The sequence below is a fragment of the Bactrocera tryoni genome, chromosome 3, assembly GCF_016617805.1.
Source record: "Bactrocera tryoni isolate S06 chromosome 3, CSIRO_BtryS06_freeze2, whole genome shotgun sequence".
NCBI classification, from domain to species: domain Eukaryota; kingdom Metazoa; phylum Arthropoda; class Insecta; order Diptera; family Tephritidae; genus Bactrocera; species Bactrocera tryoni.
Genome location: NC_052501.1, coordinates 1,632,111 through 1,658,084, shown reverse-complemented (window position 1 = coordinate 1,658,084; position 25,974 = coordinate 1,632,111). Strand labels below are relative to the sequence as shown.

The window sequence follows — 25,974 nt, the reverse complement described above, 5'->3', positions numbered from 1 at the left end:
AACTATTTTTTTTTTATTTTTATACTAATAAATAAATAAACAAATATGTACCATTTTGGTCGACCACCTTTTACCATTTTTCCGCTGGAGATATTATTCCATCAGTGTAAATCGAAATTTCGAAATTTCCAGAAAATAAGCGGGCGAACCATTGTTGTGCTACACGAACTAATACAGCATCGTCTCCGTACACTTCATAAAATTCATTGGTGGCTTGCGTGGCATTTGTCCCTTTTTTTTACAAAAATTTCAAAATAATTCAATAATTTTATTTTTGAACAGCTGCAACTTTTTTTTAACTTCCCCGAATTTAATATTTTTTGGTAAAATGAAACTTAAAATCTCACCTTTCCAACACTATATGGTATAACACAATGTGATTGGTAGCGCTGCAGATATACGACTGCTACGACATCTATCGACAAAATACGAAAATACTTTTTCGACTACCCAATATTATTATTTCAGATATTTTCATAAAAATATGCTGGATTCTGTTAAATTAGAGAAAGCCTGTTGAATAAATGCTGCTGATCCAAAAATTATTTCTTAAAGTGAAAACTTTTTCTATCACTCACAGCTCAAAATCAGCACTTTCCCACTTGGTTTACAACACAATAATGAGCTTCAAGCCAGACTACCTTTATGAACCCAGTCCATTCCAATTAAGACAGTCTTTTAGGTCGAGAGTGTACTCTTAATTAGTTGCATTTTCCATCATTTGATATGTGTTTATAAACAAAATTTGCATAAAAATATAACGCAAATAAAAATCGCTTAAAGAAACTCATTTTTTATTACAGCATGGAGTTTGGCAGTGATTGTGAGCAAACATGAACGTCTACCACTCATCCATAGACACGAGATTTTGAACTGAAGCAAAGGGAGACCAAATTAAGAAACACACATTTAGTGTAACATTAAATCGCATACACACACACCAACTGTGAAAACACACGACGACAACTTCTAGCTTAGGTTATGAGCTGCAAAGTGGAGCGACACAGCAGCGCAACGCGGCCGATGGCCACAGCCACAGCCACAGCTACAGCAACAACGACGGTTATGACGCTCACCAAAAGGCGAAAATCTCACAGAGGCCCAAATTCCTCGCTGGCCGGCAGAATGTCGCCGAGGAAGACCACGAGTTGGCCGCTTTCCGCAGCCACGATGCACCACAGCTTCGGCCCGGCGCAGTCGCTGCGCTGGCTGGGCGTGTTGGCGCTGCAGCTGCTGCTGCTGGCCACACGTAATATCGGTAAGTAATGCATATGTACGTAATTTAAATGACAACACTAAGATGGATGGCGCATATTGTGAGGGGGCACAATAAGCTTTTGTGCGCAATAAATTCCAGACGCTTTTCAGGTGCTGGCGAGCTCCACCTGCAGCATTTGAAGCGGCTAAAGTAATTCTTTGTAACCTGCTCACATTGTGTTTTGGTTATCTCCGCGTTTATTTGCATTTCAAATAGCTACGAGTATCTGAGTGTGTGTATGTATGGCTTGTGTTTGCTTGTCGGTGTGTGGCTTGTCACTCGTTTGACGGCTTTGTCATTCTTGTTGTGAAAGTGCGTTCGCATATGTGTATCTTAGCACCGGTTCGAACGTTCGACTGACATCAATGTATTGAGGAATTTGCACACACACACACGCACATGCATTCCAACGCTGAAATATAAGCTCCTGCCCGTATATGAGCGGTTTTGTGGAACCAGTGTTTAATGTACCGGAAAAACGTTGTTGTGCACCACAACAACATTGCAACAAAGTAATAAAATAAAATACGCACTTTAATTTCGTAAAAGTTCGCAAATAAATTGGCAATGCGTAAAGCGTAACGAACACACGAAGACGATTTAGCTGCTGGCGCAGTCCTAAATGCCTTCGCCTACCAAATTCTCTCGACTCATTTCTGCATTATACAGACATATGCTTGTGGGCTTTTACGCATGTAAATTATCTGTTTACCTTCATGCAGTACGTTAATCGACTGTGACGGGTGCGCCATTTTGAGTTAGAGAAAACCTCGAGTCAGCAGAAGGGATGCAGGTGAAAGTCAACTTTTATGTTCTTCTAACCACCTTTTAGCTTTAACTTTCCATTTTATCCCAATATATTAATTTTTTTTTGCTTTTAAGTGGTTGAAAATTTTCATTAGGATTAACTTCACAGCTGTAAAATATAGATTTTGTATCAGTTTATTTAAATAATTAAGTTAAAAATTGGCAATATTGTTTTATTCTATCTAATTTTTATTTTCTATCCTGAGGCTAACACTACAACGCTAAAATAAGTTCATGAGTCTTCAAATTTATGACTCGTTCTTGCAGTATTTTTGTAGTGATATAGCACCCTTGAGAGGTTTGGTATTTTAAAGACAAGAAGCACAGTGTCAAAATGGGTTCGGTTCTCTTCTTCGAAAGCTTTTAGTAACTTTTTTTTTAATCCACATTTATATTTACTACAATATGCTGGCTTAAGATATTATCAAATTTGACCCGGACTGATAAAAAACAAAATTTTCACGTTTTTTACTAGACATTTTTATTAACGCATTTAAAATAGGCTCCTAAGTACAAGCATGTTAACGCTTAATCCAATTTTTCATCGACTTTTGTAAGCCTCGGCTGGGACCGCCTTCAGTGCTTTCAGCGAATTTTGATATTTTTGCTACCGGTTCGTTTTTGGAGCGATATTTGCTAGATTGTTGGACAGTTTCATCATATACATAAATAGTTTGGACACACATAGTATCCAAAACATTTACCACAATGTGTTGGGTAGACCCATAAGAAGTGTTGAGAGCCTCTAAGAGTGATCCATAAAGGACTCGTATGAAGCAAGTTTTCGTTGACTTCACGACTTTCATTGAATGCTTTATGCCTCTCCCCAGACTCCCCAGAAGACTTATGCAACAAAATGTGGACTGCTATGCGTAGTTCTTTGTGAAGCTATAGAAAGGAAGAACTTCTGTGCTCAAACTTATAAACTAGCAAAACGCTTAGTAGCCAATACAAATTTGCACAGGCCTTTAATTTCCACTCCCGTCAGTTCCGTGAAGGTATGCGCTCCCAAGTGTGCGCCATTTCAGGCATGGTTGGAGTGGACTTAGACATGCTGCATAAGCAGTCACCCGGCAGCCACGATCCTCAATTTCTTTAAACAGATCGTTAACGATCCATAGAAGAAATCCATCAAAACCATTATTCCTCGCTCTAGTATTCATTCACTATTTATTCATATAAGTAAGTGTATCTATAATATATCAATCTCACCACAAAAAGCTTTCTTTACTTGAAGCAATCTCTTTGATTTGCCTGGTATGCGCATATGTAGCAAAATCCCAACGAAATGACTGTTTCTCATGCCTACCAATACGCTTCCATATTTACATAATATCGTATTAATAGAAAATTATGTACCGTTAGTCAGTTGTGTTTATGTAAAGCAGCCGTTGAGAGCTACATGTCTGCGCGCATAACTCTATTGCCTTGACGTGAGTGCCACATTATGATGTGAATTAATTTAGTTTTATATAACAAGTACAAAAAAGTATGCACATGTAAAGTATATTTAGAAAACCATATAAAGTGGAGCTAATTAACAGTGCAAACATATTAATTGCCATGAGAATATAACGCTCTTTTCACCACTACTCAGTTACGTCGGTGCCGCCTCACGCATCTTCTCGCGTGCAGATTGAGATCTACAAAAGACTTAAGCAGCGAACCGCTTCCGCTGACTTACGCCAGGCACTAATGCCATCTTTGAGTTTGTACTATTTGCAAGGTATTTTGTGCAAAGTGTTAGCTGTTAATTAAATAAGCTTTGAAGCACTGTTAAGACGTACCGTTTCGCATTGCAGATGACCCAAATAAATCGAGCTGAAGCTGCTCTAAGGTATCGGCTGTACTTGGGCATTTACTGTGAACAATAATAATAACGAAAGTGTTGTTGATAAAAGCCCATAAGAACCGTTATTCCACCGATGTATGCTCTGCAAGCAGCTTGTACTTTCGGACACACAAAAGTGCGCAATTGATCATGTTAGTTTAGACCTCGAGCCGCTTTACTCGCTCCACCGATACCGCTAAGTATTTGTTCAACCCAAAACAAGAAAAAATCAAAAAATAAAAATAAAAAAATAATTGTTTAATGAACGTCCGAAATATAGCTAACAGCTATTAGCTTCTAATGTCATGTCTTGGTATAAGCAGTGGAGCGCAGTCCACTTCTTGCTGCCTTAAATGGCTATTTACTGACGTAAACACGACAGCTGACGATAGCATTGAAGCTATTCGGGCAGTTATCGTCGCTGTGCTTTATGCTTTTCTTTCATCTGCCATAGTGCTTTACCAAAGAAAGAAAGGTGGGCAAACAAAGCGCAAAAATATCCAATTCTTCGGCACCTAATTTCTAGAAAAAGTGTTGGCGTTTGCTTTTCTAATTACCTCGTACACTCTTTTGGCCGAACATAATATCTTTCCTCATGCTGTGACCTACTAAAGTCCCAAGAAATTAATAAATGTATAACACACACATGCTTGTCTGTGTATGTGGCGGCGTGTGTTGCGCTTGTCAGGTATGTGAGGCGGCGTCAATAAGCCGGAGCGTGAGCAAACGAGACACGAACAAGTGGTGAAGTTGCAGCATTCAAGTGTTTTGTGTAGGTACTCACATTTTACAAGATACTTCATCTTAATTGGGCGCATCAGTGGGCCGTCTGCAAAGCAAATATGTGTTGAAATAGTAAAGAATGTGAGAGGGTCATACAAAAGATTTATGAAAGATGAGTTCAGGTCACTTTCAAACGAAGTTTATTCTTCACCATTTTAGTATTGAGGATGAAACGGCTAGTCAAGTACCACAGCCGTAAGAAATCAGCGATATGAAAAATGAACCACAAACCTTCCACAAGAATTACCTAAAATAGGCGTCAAACGAGTTCAACGACTTGTTTCGCTTCTAAATGCGCATATTTAAATAGCTGGGAAACAACAGCATGCCACATATTTATATAACTAATCCACCAACACAAATGATGATGGCTTTGGTGAATACACTTTGGTCACTATCCAAATGAGTTTGTCTGCGTTGTCTTCGGAATATTAATTCAGTAGCGTGCTCACATATGCACACAGTTAGCCTTTTTATCATTTTATCTTCTCTGATTTTTTCATATTTCTTCGAGAATACATACGAGTATATATGAATATATCTGATAGCATACGGTTGTGTATGTACAGAATTCTTTTAGATTAGTTCTTGTTAGTTGTAATTTAATTCACGTCAAGCAGCAAGCTCCGAGCAGCGGGAGAACGCGCAATACTGTTATACATTTAATTGCAATTGGAGCATTGATTCCTAAAATGAGCTCAGTGAAACATGCCAACCACTTTTCACGCCCGGCATCCAACTTGGCAAGGGGAAATGGCAAACTGGCCAATGGAACCTGTTAAACCGCCAATTACCAGCGATGACTGCATGAAAACACACATCACACACACATATAGTCTAGCGTATGTACGGGGTTTGTCCGGAAAGTAATAGGACTGAGTCGATTAGAAAAATTTATTGAACCAATCGTTAGAATTCTTTAAAAACTTTCAAAATAGGCTTCCTCCGCGTCGATGCAGCGCTGCCAGCACGATTTCCAAGCATTGAAGGCGTCACGGAAGGCATTCTCCGAAATAGCGTCGAGAGTCGCGGTGCATGCTGCTTGGATCCCCTCTGTCGTCTCAAAATGCTTGCCTTTTATCGGCCTTTTCAGGCAAGGAAACAAAAAAAGTCAGGCGTTGTCGTGGAACGTGTCAGGCGTGTCAGGCGTGGAACGTCCAATCGGCTGCGATGTCTTGTCGGACCCGATTGACCCCTCGTTTGAGTCTCTTGAGGACTTTCACGTAAAACTTGGAGCTGACAGTTTGTCCATGAGGAACAAATTCATGGTGGACGATGCCTTTGATGCCAAAAAAGGCAACGAGCATCGTTTTCAATCATCCCTTTTTTGGGCGAGAAGTCGCCGGCGTGTGCCACCTGGAAGCTTGCCTCTTTGTCTCGGGTTCATACTCAAAGATCCATGACTCGTCAGCTATGCTTGATCATATCAAACGTCTCTGTCGCAGATTTACTGAATTTCATACAGAATTTAATCGCTTAGTCGCGTCGGAAGAAAATCAGTCCTATTACTTTCCGGACAAACCCTGTATAGGTAAAGCGAGGGAAAAAGCATTCACCCAAAAACAACTCATACAAGCGCTTCTCATTATAAACACGCACACATGCAATAGTACGAAGTTATGTGCCTGTAAGCGTGTATGTGTGTTCGTGTGCGTTGATGTGCTTATGTGAAAGCGTGCTTCTTAAGCCAATAAGTCTATTAATTTAATAGTTTGGCCAACATAGAATTTAATATGTCTGATCAGCGACAATGTCAAGAATGCCGTTGTTGTTGTTGCTTTGGTCGAACCAAGAATTCAAAGAAACTAGAACTGTGTGAGCTTCTTTTAAGGCGGCACAGAGTGTGTCTTTACCATCTTCTTTGACGAAATTTTTACAGGGTAATCATAGGCACAATTTTTTTGGTAAATGGTTCCGAAATATTTTTGGAATAACAGACAAAAACAACATATCGATATCATATATACTCTCTCAAAGTTAATCTAAATCACGTTTGTTCAAGGCAATGTAATGATCTTGGAGATTTTGTAAAAAAATGAGACCTCTTTAAAGTTTCATATAGCTCGGACATCAGTCGGTATTTTCACCGGAGTGACCTAACACGCAAAAACATAATCTTCCGATTTTCCTCACTTTTCGGTACTCTCTGAAATGTTTTGTAAATAAACTCATGAAACATGAAATTATTGCCATGGAAATCACTGCAAAATGTGCCTGCAGACGCTACGCCTTTAAGCGATCAAGTGCAAATCGTACAGTTGCGGCCAAAACCTGTATGTATGTAACAGTACTCCGTTAAAGCTGTGCAGTTTCTGTGACCAGCGCCATAAACTGTCGCGTCTATGTTTGGTCGCTTTGGACGCTTTGGCCGCAAAATAGCAAACGTTAGTCGCCCAGTTGCTTGACTGACTCACTGACATGCTGACTTGATGCCGCCGGTGCAGAAGTTCGGGCCGGCGTCCGTTGGCAGGCAAAGCTTGAAGCCAACGCACCAACCGTCAAAGCGCAAAAAATAACCCAAAAGACGCACATGGAGCATGACTAGTCCAGAGTACTGAGTACTGAAATGTTATAAATTGTAGTTGAGTGCTTGAATTTGTAAACAACAAACCGCCGCTAGATAATCTAGAGCCAGCTCTCGTTCCGCGGCCGCCTAGCGGGCATTGCTGTTAAACGGTATTTTCTTGTTGTAAGCGTTTTTGCTTGGTGTTTTTGGTTACGTATGACTGACGGTGATCTAAAAATATGTAGGCAGCTCTATGGAGTCTCTAATTTACTGCCACATGTGGGCATGTGTTTTCAAGTGTGTGCGTGTTCGTGTATGTAAATAGAACATTTAATGAAGCGGTATGAATATGCATGGCTTCTTAAGTAGGTTGGGAAGTGCTTACATAAATGGGAGAATCTGTTGATTGGCTTCGGTGCGGCGGTGAAGTCAAAATGCGGCCAAAGCTTGAATTACAGCTGGTCGGCTACCCTTTATGATATGCAAATATCATATACAACTTGTACTTATAAGCTTCTATGTATTAAGGCTTTCAATTTATTACACAGTTTTTACTTTTTCGGCCTATCGGACTGTCAAAAGTATAAACGTTCCTATTTGTTGCTATTAATATTTTAGTCCAGAGCTATTTGTCATGATGACTACAGCTTAGTTATGCTGAAATCCTCGCACACTTGGATTTCATTTTACTTGGATTACCAGGCCCCAAGCCTAACCATGTCAGTCTACTGAGAAAGAGTTGCTGGCTGAGTCCTTTTCTAGTCTAGGAGTAACTTGTCGAGTACTATCTATAAACTCCAGATTCAGACTTCTTGATCATTGCAGCGTCTTTCAAGCGATAGTTTTACTGTTCCGAAGCGTAGCCTCTTTCTGAGTGGTGATTATTCAGGGAGAGGGGCTACATTAGCCTTTTGCTCGTTGACCGTACGCTCGAGAGTAGTGAAGGGATGTTTAGATGTTTCATCTAAAAGCTCCTTCCTGCCCAAAATAAATCGGTAGACGTCTAGTGATCTCCTCGCCTTAGGTAAAACTCACCATTCAATATTTAAAGGCGTCATAACTGCACACCGCCAGATTCTAGATCTGTTTGGAAGAGAATGAGTTCTCAACACTTCCTCCTCGAATGTCTTGCCTTTGCCAGATCAAGACGAAAATACCTTGGTTCTCTCGCTTTCAGACATCCAGGTAAAACAAAAAAATTAGAAATAAAGTTCGTTAAGAAATGTGTTATGGGCTCAAGTTGGTTTGTCGAAAGCAGTCCTGTATTTGGATATCAACCACAGGAGGTCTTATGTGGCTTCACAAAATACTCTATTTAGCAGTTCGGTGTGATCTTACATCAATTGGCACTCTTCGCAATTACATAAAAACCTTAGTCCGTATTAGCTTAAATTGAGTAAGAAAGCTTTTGAGATTCCTGACTTTAGATGGTGCTGTGACTAAGACTTTTCTGGAATTCGGGTCCAACTTCACTCACATTCAGAATTTATATTATTAGTGGGAAGATAATTATCTCTTATAAACCTACACGCTAGTGCAACCGCATTTATGGCTCGATTTGACTCATATTTGGTCCAGTATATACCAATTGGTATAATAAAACATTACACTAACTCTTGCTAGAAAATACAAAACAATGCAATTTACTTCAATAGAGACCGAGTTTCAAACTTTAATTACATTTTTCCAGCGAACGTTAATCAGTTCTCATATAGACAACGCAAAAAGATTCGAAATTTTTCCTTTCTAAACTATTTTAAAGTTACAAACCTTGCTCCAGCGATTTCACAATCGAAATTAAGAAAACCGGGAACTTCGAAAAGATTCGATAAGTATATTGATAAGCCACAAGCGGCACAGCTTGAAGCTTTTGTTAAAACCATCAAACATTGCAATCGTTCAAGCGTGCGAGAAAGGCAAGAGCGTGTGCGTCAAGGAATGAATGCAACCGGTGGCGAACTTGACCAGAATTTCATTCAAGATTTAAGGAATTTCATGGCCCTTCATAAATAAGTGAGCGCGAGTATGTGTTTTTTTATCATAAACGAAATTAATGCTACGGAAACAGGTTGCTCACTTCGCTATGCCACTTTTTAGTGAGGCGCATATAACAGCACATTCCGAATGCCTCGGCTATAAGTGCGTGCGATTGAGCTGTGCGAGCTGCGAAATGCGCAAAAGGGAAAGTTTTTCGTTTACCTGCTAACTTCTTTTCATCAATCATGATCACAGTTAAACGCTTGTGTTAAGTGTGGCAATAAAAATTTATGCGTTATGCTAAATGCTTGCATTCAAATTGTGAACTGATTTCAGACGGGTTGTATGCGATCTTTGAATTGAGGTTTTTCATAAATTTCTCCGTTTTTTGACGAAATATGTGTGAAATTAAAGATATGTATATTGGTTAGTCAAGAAAGTCTTTTCGTATTTGTCAATAGATGTCGTTGCATGAAAATAATGTAAAAATTTGCTATATTTTGAAATTTTTGTATAAAAAAGGGAAAAAAGCCACCAATGAAATTTGTGAAGTTTACGGAGACGATGCTGTATCACAACAATGATTCGCATACTCTCGTTCTGGAAATTTCGGTGTGAAAGATGCACCGCGCTCTGGTCGATCTATTTTTGAAAAGTCGAATTATGGATGGAATTATGGAAAAGATTGACCAGAACCGTCACATAAGCAGCATCGCTAAGGAACTTAACATTCATCATCAAACGGGTTTGAACCATTTAAAAAGGCTGGCTACAAAAAGAAGCTTGATGTTTGGGTACCACATGAATTGTCTGTGAAAAATTTAATGTAGCGAATTAACATTTACGATTTTTTGCTGAAATGAAATGAAATCGAACCATTTCTGAAGCGAATGGCAAGAGGAGACAAAAAGTGGATCAAATACGACAATAATCTGCGGAAAATATCATGGTCCAAGGGAAGTGGTGAAGCTCAACAAATGGCCGCAAAGCCAGGATTGATGCCTTGAAAGGTTATGCTGACTGTTTGGTGAGATTGGAAAGGAATCATCCACTATGAGCAGATCCAACCTGGTCGAACGATTGATTCTACATTTTACTGTCAACAACTGATGAGATTTGAACAAGCAATCGAAAAAAACGACCAGAATTGATCAACAGAAAGGGCTTCATCTTCCATCAGGACAACGCTAGACCACACACATGAAAAAACTGAGAAAGTTTGGCTGGGAAGCTTTGATGCATCCACCATATAGCCCTGTTCTTGCACCATCAGTCTACCATTTGCTTCGATCAATGCAAAACTCGCTTAATGGAGTAAAGTTGGGTTCAAGAGAAGCCTGTGAAAATTACTTGTCGCAGTTTTTCGCCGGGAAAAGAGAAAAGTTTTACACTGATGGAATAATGTCTTCAGCGGAAAAATGGCAAAAAGTGGTACATTAAGGTTCATTATAAATATAAAAAAAATAAGCTGAAGTTTGATTAAAATTTCGAAAAGACTTTTTCGACTAACCAATATAATTGATCGATCCATACCGAAGGTGGTCTATAGCTTCATACAGTTAAAGAATGCACAATTCACCAAATTCACCTCCGAAATCCACAAGCAACATACTGAGCTACGCTTTCTTAATTATGTAAACAAAAGACTTAGGCACCGAATTCGACAGCTCTCGTGTGCAATTAACTATGCACACAGACTACATATCTACACACACATACGAGTACGCAAGTGCATGTTAGCAATTTATTTACAATTGGTGCTGCATGGCTGAATTCCTGCGGCGGAGCGCTAATAAATTACAACAGCAACTATTCTAAAAACGAACGAAGGAATGAGCAGATAAGCGCGGTGAACGCAAAAATCGTGTAAATTTGCAAACCTGCTGCCGACATTGCGAAAGCAAAGCTATTACAACGAAAACGGAAGAAAAAGAAAATGAAAAAGTAATATTTGGCGTTGAAAAATAGCGTTGGCTCGGCTAGTCGCTGGTAAGTTGGCACCGACGAATTTGTCCATGTATGCCAGCCGACAGCCTGCAAAAGGTGGCCCATCAGCGCAAACGCCGAGGCAGCGGCAACAACATGTGCAACCGCGTGCAAAGCAGCAACACTTGTGCCAGTTGCAACTGGCTCTGCCGCTCGGGTGTAAAATGTAAAAGCCCGTCGACTTCGCGCCATTGCACGCCAGCCTGCCGGAGCGCCAAACAGCCGTGGTGAGATGCAATCACACGCCAAATCTGGCTACAATTTGATTGTAAATTGCGCGCTATTGTTGCAACACCAGCTAAGATAATGGCGATATTGCATTGGTGGCAGCCACGCGAGCTGCGAGCTGCGAGCTAAGCAGATACTCAGGAGTGTTGAATTTCATATTAGAAGAGACCTTGATTAAGGTCATTCGCTTCACTTTGTTTGCGGGAAAGAACTCGTGTGGCCAACTAAGTATGCCTATGCATGTGTGTTTTATGTGTATGTAAGTGTGTGTAGATGCATTTCTTGTTGCTACACTCACACAATGTCGTTTATTCTTATTGCTGGCGATCAGGAATTTTTCCATCTTGGTTTCGCTGTTGCTATTATTTGGATTTTGCAGCTTTGGCTCTCGATTGGAATGGCGAGGGGGCAGAATGTTCTTTCTTTCAGACATAAATCCAAAAGGCTGCTCGGTAATGAGCGTTGACAAGACAATAGCGTAAATTATTTGATTGAAGTTCCTTTCCATGTGACTATGGATCTTGTAATTTCGTTTATCCATTAAAACAATAAGCTTTATGCCTAAGTGACTCGATCCGAACAATTTCTTCGGGGATTATATTATTGCCATAGAAAATAACCCTCGCCAAATTTCGTGAAATTATCTCTTCAAAGAATTTCCCTGCGAGCACTTGCTTCCGATCGCTTCGTTTGTAGTGCAGCTATATGCTGTAGTGGTCCGATATCGGCGGTTAAGAAAAACTGAAGGACTAGAAGGACGCGTATATACAAACAGACTGACAGACAGACGAACACAGCTAAATCGACTTAGCTCGTCACACTGATCATTTAGATATATAATTTATAGGATCTTCAACGTTACCTTCTGTGTGTTACAAATATCGTGGCAAACTTAATATACCCCCTTCAAGGTGAAATAATCAACCGCGTGCAAAGCACTATTCCTATGAATATGGTATGCACAACTTAATTCGGATCAAATGCACTTGTGGCACGGCGTTGAAGGACAGCAACATTGGCGCCGACTCAGAATCTGAACGTTTCTTCGCCACGATGCACAGGTAACACCCACACACTGCAACAACAACAACAGTAAGTATGTAAGAAAGCCACAAATATGCAGCACCCTCAAAAGCTGGAAAGTAGCCTGTGAGCTAGCAACGATGAGGCAAGTCCGCTCGAGTGACCGCGTCGCCTGCAGCGCTGCCCACTTGTTGCATTGAACATGAGCGCATTTTAATTTGTTGCAAGCACGTTTCCTCAGTGCTACCACAAATACTTGCATGCACAATGTAGGCATAAATAGTTATTCTTATTGTTGTTCAGCGTATTAGCAGCGACAATTTGTATGCAACTCAGCGGAACCACCAAGCCCACAGAGAATGCTTCTGAAGCATTTTTGCTTGTTACTTTTAGAATTAGAAATATCATTTACATATTTCCACACACTTACGTACATACATATGTATGTATGTTTAGTTAGGTATGATGTGGAAGATGCAGCCGTTGTGGTTGACCGAGCCCACTTGGCTTTCCCAGAAGTGCATAAGTATGCGCCCGTGTGTTGCCAGATAAGACCTCAAACCAAGTGTACCAGTAGCCTGTGGCGCGAAATGCTCCAACAACAAATGAAAGCCTCATTACATGGCTTTACTTTACATGTTTGAGTCGCGTTTTTGAGGTTCGAGTGCATGAAACGAAAGACTTAAGCAGCAAACTTGGCGATGTGTGCCTAACAAAAATGTGTAAACAGGGAAAGGGAAAAGTGAATGGTTTTGCAATGAAGAACTATGTACATATGAGACACATATTTACAGGTCGTCCTCTGGAGTGGAAGTTAAATGTTTTTAAAAAATCATATTTTGCTTTATTTAATGTCATCGGTTTATTTCAAGCCAAGTCCTTTTGTTAGTCTTCTAAAAAATATAATAAAACTTCTTCAAAATCTCCAAGTTTAATTCCATATATGCATGAAATACACTTTCCATGCTATATTCAAATGATGGTACTACTCTACTACACATCTGGGCGGTAGTTCCTACGGTTGTGTCGAAGTCGGACTACAACCGCGCCTAGTTCCCATATAAAACAATTTTAAATTCCATTTTATTCTTTCACTTTCCAGTACATAAATCAAAAATAAATTGGTATAACGGGATACAATTTTGCACTAATAATTTCTTTGAAAAATGCCACCTTATAACCAAAAACTATCCAAATCCAACCAAAACTGTTTAAACCTAAAAATACCGGAAATGTGGACTTCAGTGCCCATAGATGACTTTTGACTGAATATGTTGGTCAGTGTATGGGATATACAATTGAAATACAAAGAAAATTTTCTCTTAATAATATTATCTTTGTGTATTAAAAATGGGTTGGATCTGGTCAATGCCTCCCGATATACCTAAAATAAAGATTTTTGAACTTCCGGGTGACTTTATACCGCATATTTCGGCCAATATCAATGAAAATGAGAGAGCGTATTTTTCTCAGAAGAGTATTTCTTTGTGCCTAAAACAGATAAAATTAGGGGGAAACTCGACGTAGCCACAATAAAGCTAATATCAGAACTTTCAACCATTCCTCTTACTTTACTCCATACGTTTGGCGATTGTAGGTGAGGTGTCTTAGTGAAACGCAGGGCACATTTTTTTAGTATGTGGCACGTTAATAGTATGTGTTACTGGATGAATAGATAAAATCGGGTCAATACTATCCTCAACTCCATATTTCTACGAAGGAATTTCTCAGACTTTGATTTTTGCAAGTTGCGAGAGTATAAAATGTTCGGTTATAGCCAAACTTACAACTTCCTTACTGGTTTCTTGCTCCAGTTGTTATTAACTTGAATTATAGTAGATTGATTTTTCTTAATGGTATTCAAAACTACAAGATTCTTCCTAAAAATTGAAAAATATTATATCTGATCAATTTGAGTGTTTGTTTTTATCACTTTAAGTACTTTTCGTGTTTGTACATACTAAACATATGTACACAAGCCATTTCACGTAACAAATATTGGCTACTTTTTCATGAAAGCCAAAATTGCATTATCTGTTGTACACACACTTGATTTAAGTTACGTAAGTGACACATATTTAGGTGAAAAATATAGTTACATAACACTTACTTGGCACTGCGATCGATTTGAAAGCGGGGCCAAGTAAAAGAAGGCAATGACAGGCGAAAACGAAAATAGTTCCGTTACACTTGTCCAAATGCGTATGCACTTAAAAGTACCTGCACTTATACAAATGTTACTCAATTACACACACATTGCATATGTATGTATGTAAGTGCATAGTTGTTCATATGTCATGGGAATGTTTGTGGAATTATTAAAAATCAAAAGTCTGCTTGCGTCTACCAACACGCATTTTGAATTAATTTCGTCATAATCAACTAATAGCTGGTGCCAAGTTGCGTTGTTGCCGTCGAGCAAAAACAATAAAAACATTATTATTAACGCTTTATTGTACGCATAAGCTTGAGTACTTACCTACTTACATGCGTAAGTGTTACCCTCTGCCCTGTAGTACCCTGAGGAGAAAACCTAACGACTTCTTTTGTTTCGATCAACTGCAAAAGCTATGAATGCCAATTTGGTAGATTTCTCATATCTCAAAAATTGAAGGACTAGTTTGCGTATATACAAACGAACGAACGAAAAGATCTTTATAAGATCTCCGACGTTTCTTTCTGGTTGCTTCAAACTTCGTGGTAATCTTAATATACCCTATTCAGTAAAAAAACGAGACTGAAAAGTACGAATTTCACAAGACTAGAATATCGAAGCATGAAGATAGAGACAGTCATATGTCCAGGATTGAATAGGATGGATTTTCCTGCTGGGTGCGCATGCGCTCAATTTGCTTATACAATACTTGACTTCGGACGCGTACTGCGCATAAGTGCAGCCATATAAATGTTTCGTAATTGTTGTCGTCAAAAGCAGCAATTTGATTAGTCATATGTGTGTGCGTGTGTATACGTGTTGGGTTTTTGGCGCCGACAGCGTGAGCTGGCTGTGACTAATTGCCGTTCGCATTACCTGCGAGCTGTGCCATTTTCCAGCCATCACTTGGGTGTTGTAAGCCGCTTTCGGCTTCCCTTTTGTCGAAATTATATTATGTCGCCATCACGAATAGTTGATTTGATTTCACGGTGTCTTGACTTTTACGAGGAGTTGCGAGCCTCCCGACACATTTCGGCTTTGCTCATTTTACTGCCACCTTCGCTGTTTGCTAACTCTAAGTAAATCGGTTTTCGGTTGTTTTCTGGTGTTTTTGGACTGTGCGCTTGTTGTGCTTATCGTTTTTCGTTACAGGAAGTTGCAGTCAGCGAGCGAATGAGTTACGTTGTACAACTTGTGAGCCATAGAAATAGAAAGTGTTTTTCGGAACACACACACTTGCATACACGTGAGTCTACGTGATTGTTGCTGTAGGTCGAAAATGTTGCACACATGCTGGTGCTGGCTATTGGCTTATTTCACCGTTATGCGTTCATAATGTAAGTGCGCTGGTGGTAATCTATGTTTTTGTGTGCACTCACATTTGTTGTTGTACACACACATATGTACATGCTAAGCGTATAACTTGAGTATTAATTAAGCCAAACGGTGGAACTAATGCCTTGACAGCTGCATGTCGACGAACTCGCAAGCCTTAACTTTTGGCAGAAACAATTGGCCAACGCAATCCGACGCAATGGCGAACACAATGATTTTTGCATGTCAAAGCTTTGAAGCATACTCAAGCTTACAGCTTGCAAAGTCAAATATTTTCCAAACACATTAGTATAACGGTCTCACATGAGCTGCGCTGTTGCTCAACAGCAGTGGCGGCGGCGGCGGCGTCGGCTCAGCAAAGCTTGTAGGCTTCTGTTATATGGCAGATATTAGCTGTAGACAGCGCATTGTTGATCTTGTCCAAAGCCTTAAGGAAAGTAAAAGTTGTTGCGAGATTTTTAGTTTTTTTGTTACATTTTACTTGTATGCGACACGCGAACACTTTTACTTTTATTTAAGTGGCTCCAAACTGGCTCTGGACAACAATTAGACCACTCGCTGACACACACCCACCAAAACGCAAACGAAAATAGTTCAGCGTCCAAACATGTGCGTACGTATGTTCGTATGAGCGGCTCGCTTATCGCCAAGGCTGGCGGCGCAGATTTGTCAATTGATCATTTTCCCCGAATGTTTATCGGCGTGGCAGGTGCTTTGTGAAAGTGTTTACCTTTTAAAAACACGATTAACATAGTTTATTGTTATTGTCATGCTGTATTTATTTTTTGTTTATGTTGTTTGTGTTATGTATGCCACAAGCCCCCTTTTTCCAATTCCAAATGAAAATGAAACTGTTAAGTCAATTGTTGCTTTTGGTGCACAATTATTGCACAGCATGTGCATGTATGTGTATGTGTGCATGTGGCGCTGCATTGTTGATTCAGTTCATTTTTCCTCTCATTTAATTGCTTCAATGATTTTCATTTTCCTTATAAAAAATTGAATTTAAAATGATTGCATTTCTTAAACGCTTCACTAGGCGTCATTCGATAACTTCTTGCGGCTGCGGCGTGCTTTTACTTTTGCCTACGCTCCAACTGCTTCACTTCTGTCGACGCCGACGGCACCGCAGTTAGCGGGAATGTGGTTGGCAAAAGCTCATGTTTGAGCATTTCAAGCGAATATTGGTTGAAATTATCGCAATATTTAAAAAAAGTGTTGAAATAAAGATGAGAAGAAATTACTTGTGACTTATCAAGGTATCCTTAATGTGGATATAATATATAAAAAGTAAAAGGTTCAATAATATATACTTAATTGTAAGAGAGAATCACGTACCAAGAAGTCTGTGAGGTCTATAAACGTACTCCGTAGGCAACCAGATATCAGTGAACTGAGTATCAAAAGGCATATCAAAGTGTCAGTTTGCGTAATTTCTTTCCAGAACAGCAATAGCAATAGGCAAATATCTCCTTTTCTACGATTTTTTGATGATTTGATTACCCAAAATCTCTTCAATTTGAAGATCAAATCTGTGAGCCGAAAGCTTGTACACTTTTCGAAGTGTTAGTGTTAATAAAACAGACGATTTAGCGCTTATGGCTAAAGGAAAGTTCCTGAACACTGATAATGAATCGACGCAGGGATACCTCGGCGTCGTAACCAATTGGGCAGTCGTAAACGGTCTCGCCATCAACATTTTTTATAATTAACATAATAGATCCCGGTGGCACCACTGCCGCAAATGGGAGGCATCCGTCTGCAACCAGCGGATACAGTGAAATATCTACGGCTCATACTGGATAGGAAGCTTTCATGAAAGCCGAATACCGAAGACAGAGCAAAGAAGGCATCGATTACCTTGTACTGCTGTAGAGGAGCCATTGTCAAAAAGTGGGGTCTCTATCCGAAAGTGGTCCTCTGGCTCTACGACACCAGTTGTGGGTAAGAAAAAGCCGTTGGAGGAGGGGGCAGTGAGCTTCTTCACGGATTGGTCAAAGCTTTGGGGGAAGGTTGATGGTGTGGCATTTGTGATAAGAGGTTCGGTAGAATGGGAACGGCCTTATGTTCTTGCGGTGTACTATTAAATAGCTGGGCTTCGCGGAAGCTGGGTCAGCGCTAGGACACATGCGGTATATGCGCTGTCGCAAAATCCTTTGGCGCGAGTGGAAATTAAACGCCTGTGCAATTTTTCATTGGCTACTAAGCGCTTTCTTAATTTATAAGTTCAAACACGGGAGTTCTTCCATTCCATGGCATCACAAAGGGCTACACATAGCAGTCCATGTGCGATCTTTTTGATCAGCCATCTAACCTAACCTAACATAGTGTTAATAAAGACGAAATGTCAAAAAAAGATGAGATTTCAAAAGCAAAAAACCAAAGAAACAAGAAACCATTCTTATTATATACTGCCATAGATAGCGCCAACGACATTGAGCGCACAAAAGACTGCAGCAACGAACTTGCCACATAAATTTCATTAAAATCTTCAGAGCACGGCGAGTCGCCTTGGAGCTTGAACTTGGCGTTTAAATTCAATAACGGATCTCAAATTTAAGGTTAAATGTTTAGTCATTGCCATAACGGTATTATATTACTCGAAGGCACTTGGAGCAACTTCCTCCGCCACGGTTCCAAACTGTGCCATGTGCCACTTATTTCGCCATTGTCTTAGAGATCATGTGATGAATGTCACTTATAAATGGAGGCAAACATACAAATCACATGTAAACTGAAACTTTAAAAGGCGTTGCAAATCACATTCAAATCTAACCAAGTGAGCGATTTTTTGTTGCTTTGAAAAGTGAAATTCAAACGTGTAAACAAATACAGTAAACAAACATTGCCATATCACTTTATTTTCGTACAAAGGAATGCATTAGCACACATGTATGTGGCATTGTGTTGGTACTTGGAACACACGCTTCAAGTCAGAGAAATGCTCAAGTACGTGCTTTGCTTTGTGAGCTGGCGGCTTTGCTCTTGAAGATACCGATCGGCATCAACGCGGCAAGGCAGTGATTCTGGCGGCCATATCACCGTGCGTTGTAAAGCAGATTAACATCGTATTTCGATGTCTCGATGCCTGCGGGCAATGCCACTCTGCCACTCAGCCACAATGCCACAAATGGCTCTTGTCAGCTCGTTCGACGCTCAGCTCGAGTGCATGCCAGATTATCTCTACGCCATCTGGGCTGCCACTCCGGCGTAATGTGATAGTCGCACTGCACACTATTGAATTAAAGAATCGAAGCCGCTGAGATGGCGAGGGGCAGGGTAAATTGAAGTGCTAATAAAAATCGTACACACGCGTGAAGCTATGTGCGCGGAGCCATGCAGCTTTGTGTATGTGTGTGTGGACGTGCAGCTCAAAATGAAGTCTAAGAACGAGCGCATTAAGAGAATGGGGGGATGGCAATAGCAAAAAAAATTCACTTGATACTGATATTGTACACGTACGAAAATGTGGGCTTTGTGGCAGGTGAAAAGATTTCGCTATGAAGAAAGTGTGAAACGATCGTGTTATGTGTCGTGTGCAGAACATATTCACTTTTTCAACTTTCACTTGGCGGCTGCAGTTCTAACTTTTATCGACTTGCTCTGCAGAATGACAACTGAGGCTGGACTCATAATACAACTTGGGATTTGAACTTTGTCACTTTTATGTCCGGTAGAATACGCTGAATAGAGAAGGTATCATATTTTATAGACGTTAGTTCTGCTTTCTCCAAACTGGATAAGGAAGCGAAGCAAATGAAGAAATATCTCCTGTCATCAAACAAACAGGCGTCGCATTAGCGACTCAGCTCCCACGTCACTGTTGACAGCCATAACTTCGAAGTTGTATTATACATATATAATTTCGTCTATCTTGGAACCAGCATTAACACGAACAACAATGTCAGCCTCGAAATCCAACGCAGAATAACTCTTGCCAACAGGTGCTACTTCGGACTGAGTAGGCAATTGAGAATTAAAGTCCTCTCTCGACGAACATAGACCAAACTCTATAAGTCACACATTATCTACGTCCTGCGGTCGGCATTACAAGTTTTCGAGAGAAGGTTCTGCGAAAGATTTATGGTCCTCTGCGCATTAACGGCAAATACCGCACTCTATGGAAGTATTCGACGCAGTACCCGCCGGGGGAAGCAGAGGAAGAGGAAGACCTCCACTCCGTTGGAAGGACCAGGTGGAGAAGGACCTGGCTACGCTTGGAATCTCTAATTGGCGCCTAACAGCGAAAAGGAAGAACGACTGACGCGCTAAAATCCATTTACACTCAGAAGATATAAGTTAGTAATGAAAATTGTCAATGCTTATTTTTTGCACTCAGTTAGCCTGGACTCCGATGAAAACCGCTTTAATTTTGCAGATTCGCAATTATATATTAACCTACTTGAACCAACTTGAGTTCTGCTGTATTTAACCTTCAATCAGCTACGCTTCAAAGAGTGGCTTATGAGAGCTACAGTTGGAAGACATTTTCATGTGCCACACACACACATTTTAGTGGTCTAAATTAGCGGCTAACCGGGTACTAGTTTCTTTGAAATATTCTAACTTTTATTATCGTTTGCATTAACAAACTTACTTTGTGACTTTATTATTCAAGAATTGCAAAATATCACAACTTAGTACCTGTGTAAGTGTAGAAGGGAATTTCGTAAGAGGCACACTTTCTTACCTCCATTACGAAGAAGGCGTAATGATGAATATACCATTTAAATATTTTGCTTCGCTCGAACCTCTTTCCACTCAGTCACTAAATTCATTTTGTTTTGCTTTCTTTTAGAATGTCGTCAAGACGTGTACGCAGGTCCATCCATTTCACAAATATCTCCAAAATCAAGCAGTCATGTATTGTCTGGGGCCCCGCTGCTTTTGCACACCTCCCCGAAATTAGTGCTCGAGAGTACGATTGCCGATACAAATAATATTGCTGCGGGTTTACTTACGACGCACGACGACATTGAACGTGATGACAATGAAACACGTCAGCACATACGCATGGAACGTTCTGCACAACCAATATTGAACGAAAACTATCCGAAATCTGGACCTAATGATGTTCATTTTCCCAGCGATACGGAGAAAGAAGCTGGCGCTGGCCATTATTTCCAATACAACATTAAGCCGACAAGTACCCTCAATGATGGCAGCTCAGAAGCGCCGGAGCGGACACAAAGGGCTCGTGTTGGCAAAACATTGAAGCCTTCTTTTAGTGGCATTGCGTCTACGCCTTTGCCAGCCACCACTTCAGTATCGGAGTCTTTTTTAGCGAAAGGGGGCCTGCGACCGCTTACGTCGGGGTCCCCGATCAACCCGAGCCGCAGTACTGCTATCTCGACAGCGGCCACTGCCACGGCCTTGCCGCATAATCCACGGCAAAACTCTAATCCGGATATACAGGATATAATAACTGGTATTGTGAAGCTCCTGAATGGCAATGTTAACGTTCATGCTAATACACAAGGACTTCGGCGTCCATCTGCTAGTCGTATTAATAATCGTGGGCCACCACGTATATCTGATGTGCAGACATTACCGATAGATTATGATACGCAAAAGAAACCATTGGGCTCATCTATTCGTCCGCCGCCATATACAGGGCCATTCGATCGTCCGGAGCGTCCATTTATTACAGGTGTACCGATTCCAGAGCAAATCGTCCCGTTGAGGCCGGGATTTATTAGTCAACGTCCACCATGGCATCGACAGAAACCACGACCTCCAATTACTACTGCTATTGGAGGTAGACGTCCGATACCACAATATAAACCAATGCCGAATTCCCAGTTATCGCCTCCTGCCGCTGAGGAGTCTGCTGCCCCTGTGAAAGACACGCCTGAGATGTCATCACCACAGCACTCAGGAGAAATGGAAATTTCCGTTCCTCCGGACTATAACGATGCAAACGGTGATGTGCCTAAACCAACTGACGCCACTTATGATTCAGAATTCTCTAATGAGGACACAAATTCGCAATATATTGAAGTCTCTGATCAGGACTCCAATGAAACAGCTGATCAAGCTCCTATGGGGGTTGACAAAGACGAATTAGAAGAGGAAGATACAGCGCCAATCCAAGCATCCCCACCGCCTGCAAAGAAAGATGAGCAAAACAGTAAGAAGAAACCCAGTAAACATAAAGGTGTCGACAAGAAGAAGCACACTCAAGAAGATTATGCAGCAATAATAGAAACCAGCTCCACTGCCCACACTGAGATGCAAATATCTTCAACATATGCCCCAATGCCAATGGAGATTAGTGAAGGTGCCACTATTGACCCATCTACAGAAGAGGTTATTTTCATGACGCCTAGTAAGACACCAACACTGGAGATCAGCTCTCAATTGGATGACACAAGTTCATCTACTGAAATAATAACTCAAAGCTCCATTATCACGACAGCCTTACCAAATACAACTAAGAGCCCGGTTGTGCTAAGCCCATCTATCAGTACTGAACTGTTGGCGACCATTCCACCTGCTTCAACTAATACCACACCCAAACCACTTTCCACCACTACTACTGCCAGACTATCAACTACCACATCTTCTACTACCACTACCTTCACCTCTGTCGCCCCGCCCGTGACGACCCCTGCTAACACCCTCCCCATGCCAGTGCCCCAACCTCCATCTGATTTTCAACCACGACCAGGATTAGTTCTTGATGATCCAGAATTCAAACCAGGTGGACGACCGCGGCCACCCAGACCAATTCAATCACGTCCCGTTGATGTGCAACAACAACCATCATACAATATTCAACCCACACGACAGCACTTGCCTCCTGGCTATGGGGAAATATTTGACGTAACTCTATCGGCCATACAAGGTCCTGGGTCCGCAGGCGGTTCGCAACAGACGATTAATATTAAACCATATGGCACTTACGGCAACAGTGGGGGACAACAAGGGGATATAATACTATCTGCCGCAGGTGATGATGGTTTTGTTTCAATCGATGGTAAGCGCACTTACATCAATCTCTTTGGTGATCCAACAGATCCACCCGCAGGAGTACCCACTACACCGGCGACGGCAGTACCACAAATACCTGGAAGCGGTGTCACTGTAGGAAGTGGTGTTGGCAATGGTAATGGTATTGATAGCAGCAGCGCAAATGGTGGATCCAGTGCAGGTAATGCAGTTACTCAGAACAACTTACCCAGTCTAGGATCAGGATATGGTATCCCCGAAACAGAGGTTGTAGATTTGGAGCCCACCAAGCCCAATAACGTAAAACCACAATCGTCTACAACTAATTCTGGACCAACGAGACCTCACTATCGTTCGCGACCAACACAACCACCTGTGCGCATCGACACTTGTATTGTGGGCGATGACTCGACCTGCGATCAAGCACAACATGAACGTTGCAAGACCGAGAATGGTGTATCCAGCTGTCATTGTAGACCCGGTAAGTAAGAATATAAAATATGTTTAGGACTCGCTCTATAATTATTTCCTTTGTAGGATATTCGCGTCGCAAGCATCGAGAACCCTGCAGAAAAGTTATATCTTTTTATTTGGGCATGCGTGTGGATCGTATTTACGAGCATCGTATTGTGTGGGACAATAAACTTTTGGACAAACATAGCGAACCCTATGGACAATTGAGCTACGAGTCGATTCGAGCAGTAATATACAAGACAAACCCAAATGAATCCCCCACAACATGCAAAGCATAATATTTGATCTTTTGCTTTCAGATCGATTCGGCAATGTCGATGACGCCCTATTCGGATGAATTCATGGATGCTCGAGTTAACAATATTTACCGTGGTGATCCAAATCTGGGTGGCAGCGGTGTTTTTGTGAACATGACCATCAAAGTGAGTACAAATAAATAGGCATTGTCACGGTTCCAGATCTAACAGTAATTTAAAAATTTTCATTAGCTTGACGAAAGTGTGGAAACTTTGCGGCCAAATCTGCGCGCTGATGTTCAAAAACATTTGTTGGGCGTGCTCCACCGACGGAATAATAATATTGGTAACTCTGTTCTATACGTGTCTTCGCCGGAGGGCTCCATAACTGCCTTACACGATCTGGATGAATGTCAGTCTCGCGAGTTAAATGATTGTCATGCGAGTGCGTCATGTTCTAATTCATGGGGAAGTTTCCGTTGTGCTTGCGAAGTAGGACTCCGTGATCCATGGGCCGATCAACCACAGCGCGCTGGTCGCGACTGTCAATCTTGTCCGGACTCATACTGTAACAATCGTGGAACTTGCAGTTACAATGAAGAAGGAAATCAAGTTTGCGCTTGCGATTCCAGTCATTATGGCGGGCAATGTGAGATAGATGGGGAAGTTTTGGGTGTGGCCATTGGAGCTTCCTTGGCAGCCGTTGTTATTATTGTGTTGACATTGGTTTGTCTAATAATGTGGTCCCGTCGTTGGCAACGTGAGCAGAAGAACGCTATTGGTTCGCCAGTCTTTGGCTACATGAATACGGCGCCAATGAAATCCGCTGGTCTGCCGGGACAACCGGGCTATCAAGTGACATTGGAGGATCGTATGCGTTGGGCGCAGATCGCTGATGTAATGGCACAGACAAACCATTACGGGGTAAGTCCGATTGTGAGTATATCGAAGAGAAATACAGAGGCTAGTTGCGGCTTTAAGAGCTCTGTAATATCATGTGTTGTACGATTGTTCCAAACTTTTTGTCTAAACTCCCAATATTCTTTTCAGGCTGAACCAGTCGGACCCACACGTCCATCGTCGGCAATGTTCGCTTATCCGAATCTACAAACTATGGGTATGGGCACTATGGCAGGCATGTCGATGCAAGGCACCATGCAGATGCATCAGGCAGGCAGTATGGCACCGCCAGTTCCTCTGCCACGGTATGAGTGTGTATACCCCTCAGACAATTCCTCAAATACGAATAAAAAGTTGTTCCACATCAAACCAATCTGCTTCCTCTTATAACTATTGCCTTTTTTTCCAGAAGACTGGGGCTGAGTGCACGATCGAATGGCATGCGAACCTTGGAGAATTCCAGCTCAAGTGAGGAAGAGGACCGAGCTGATTTGCTCGGCCGTAATTTTCAAGTACCGCGACCAAAGAGTAGAAGTAATGGAAGCATAGCGGTAAGTTTTTAGAAGAAATAGAAATAATTTAAAAATATGGTTGTTCTTCGGTATATTTTTAACGTCTCAACTAATGGAGACATCAGGAACGAGGTAAGAAAGGAAAGAGGTTGAAAAAGTGTCGTCTTCGTAATCTGTGTTGGCATGCCCAGAATAGAAATCGAATAGGCTTTAAGTGGATTCCTTCTGTCGATATAATGTGTTATTACCATCAACCTAGCAAGTCGTGAATACCGTTACGTGTCATTTCTTGAATCCGTTTTCTTTAATACAATACCTCAATTAACAGTAATTCACATCTGACCACAAATCTTCCTTATGCTTCGATACTTTTCACAGAATCAGTCGGGCATCTACTATGACGTAGATTACGAGCCATCAGGCAATGGCATCGGGAACACGAGTGTGGATCATTTGTACGGTTCGCAAAATCAGTCATCCTCTCACTCACACACGCACTCACACTCACACAGTGGCAACAATCACATACCGGGACCACAAGGCATACCAATGAGCACTTACACATCCGGACGGGCCCCAAGTAGTTACTATATGAAATAATTCCGTTATCTACTACTACTAGTATGTATGTATAATGTTAGTATGTATGAATATGCCTGCTTGCAGTAAAGCATTCGTAAGTCGACGCGGACGCATTTGTTGAACTTCGGATTTTCAAAATCGAGGTTCACTTCAATTCTTGTAATATGCCTTAAGAGCTAGTCGTTAAGAGAATATGTAGCTGTAAATATGAATTTATGAAATAAAACGATACTATTAATTTATTGTATTTAAAATCATACCTAGTAAGTCAAAGTAACTGTTAGTTAAGCTAAGTCTATTTATCGCTCCCATACTAACTTCGTCTAACTTCGGCTCAAGAACGCTTGTGTCTATGTATGTTTAAGTATCGCAACGCAGTATCTTGAAGAATGCAATATTTTTTAATAACTTTTGAATTTGTTTATAAAAT

The 25,974-nt window shown here is 41.1% G+C and overlaps 1 protein-coding gene across 1 annotated transcript; it reads left to right on the top strand.

Moving 5' to 3' along the window:
* The first annotated feature begins 981 nt into the window (after nt 1-981).
* LOC120773011 (mucin-17) lies at nt 982-25,974 on the top strand. Its single transcript, XM_040101933.1, has 9 exons — nt 982-1,258; nt 20,688-22,841; nt 22,908-23,321; nt 23,378-23,541; nt 23,614-23,736; nt 23,803-24,474; nt 24,601-24,755; nt 24,860-25,001; nt 25,341-25,974. The coding sequence occupies exons 1-9, from the start codon at nt 982-984 to the stop codon at nt 25,560-25,562; spliced, it is 4,323 nt and encodes a 1,440-aa protein (XP_039957867.1). The 3' UTR covers nt 25,563-25,974.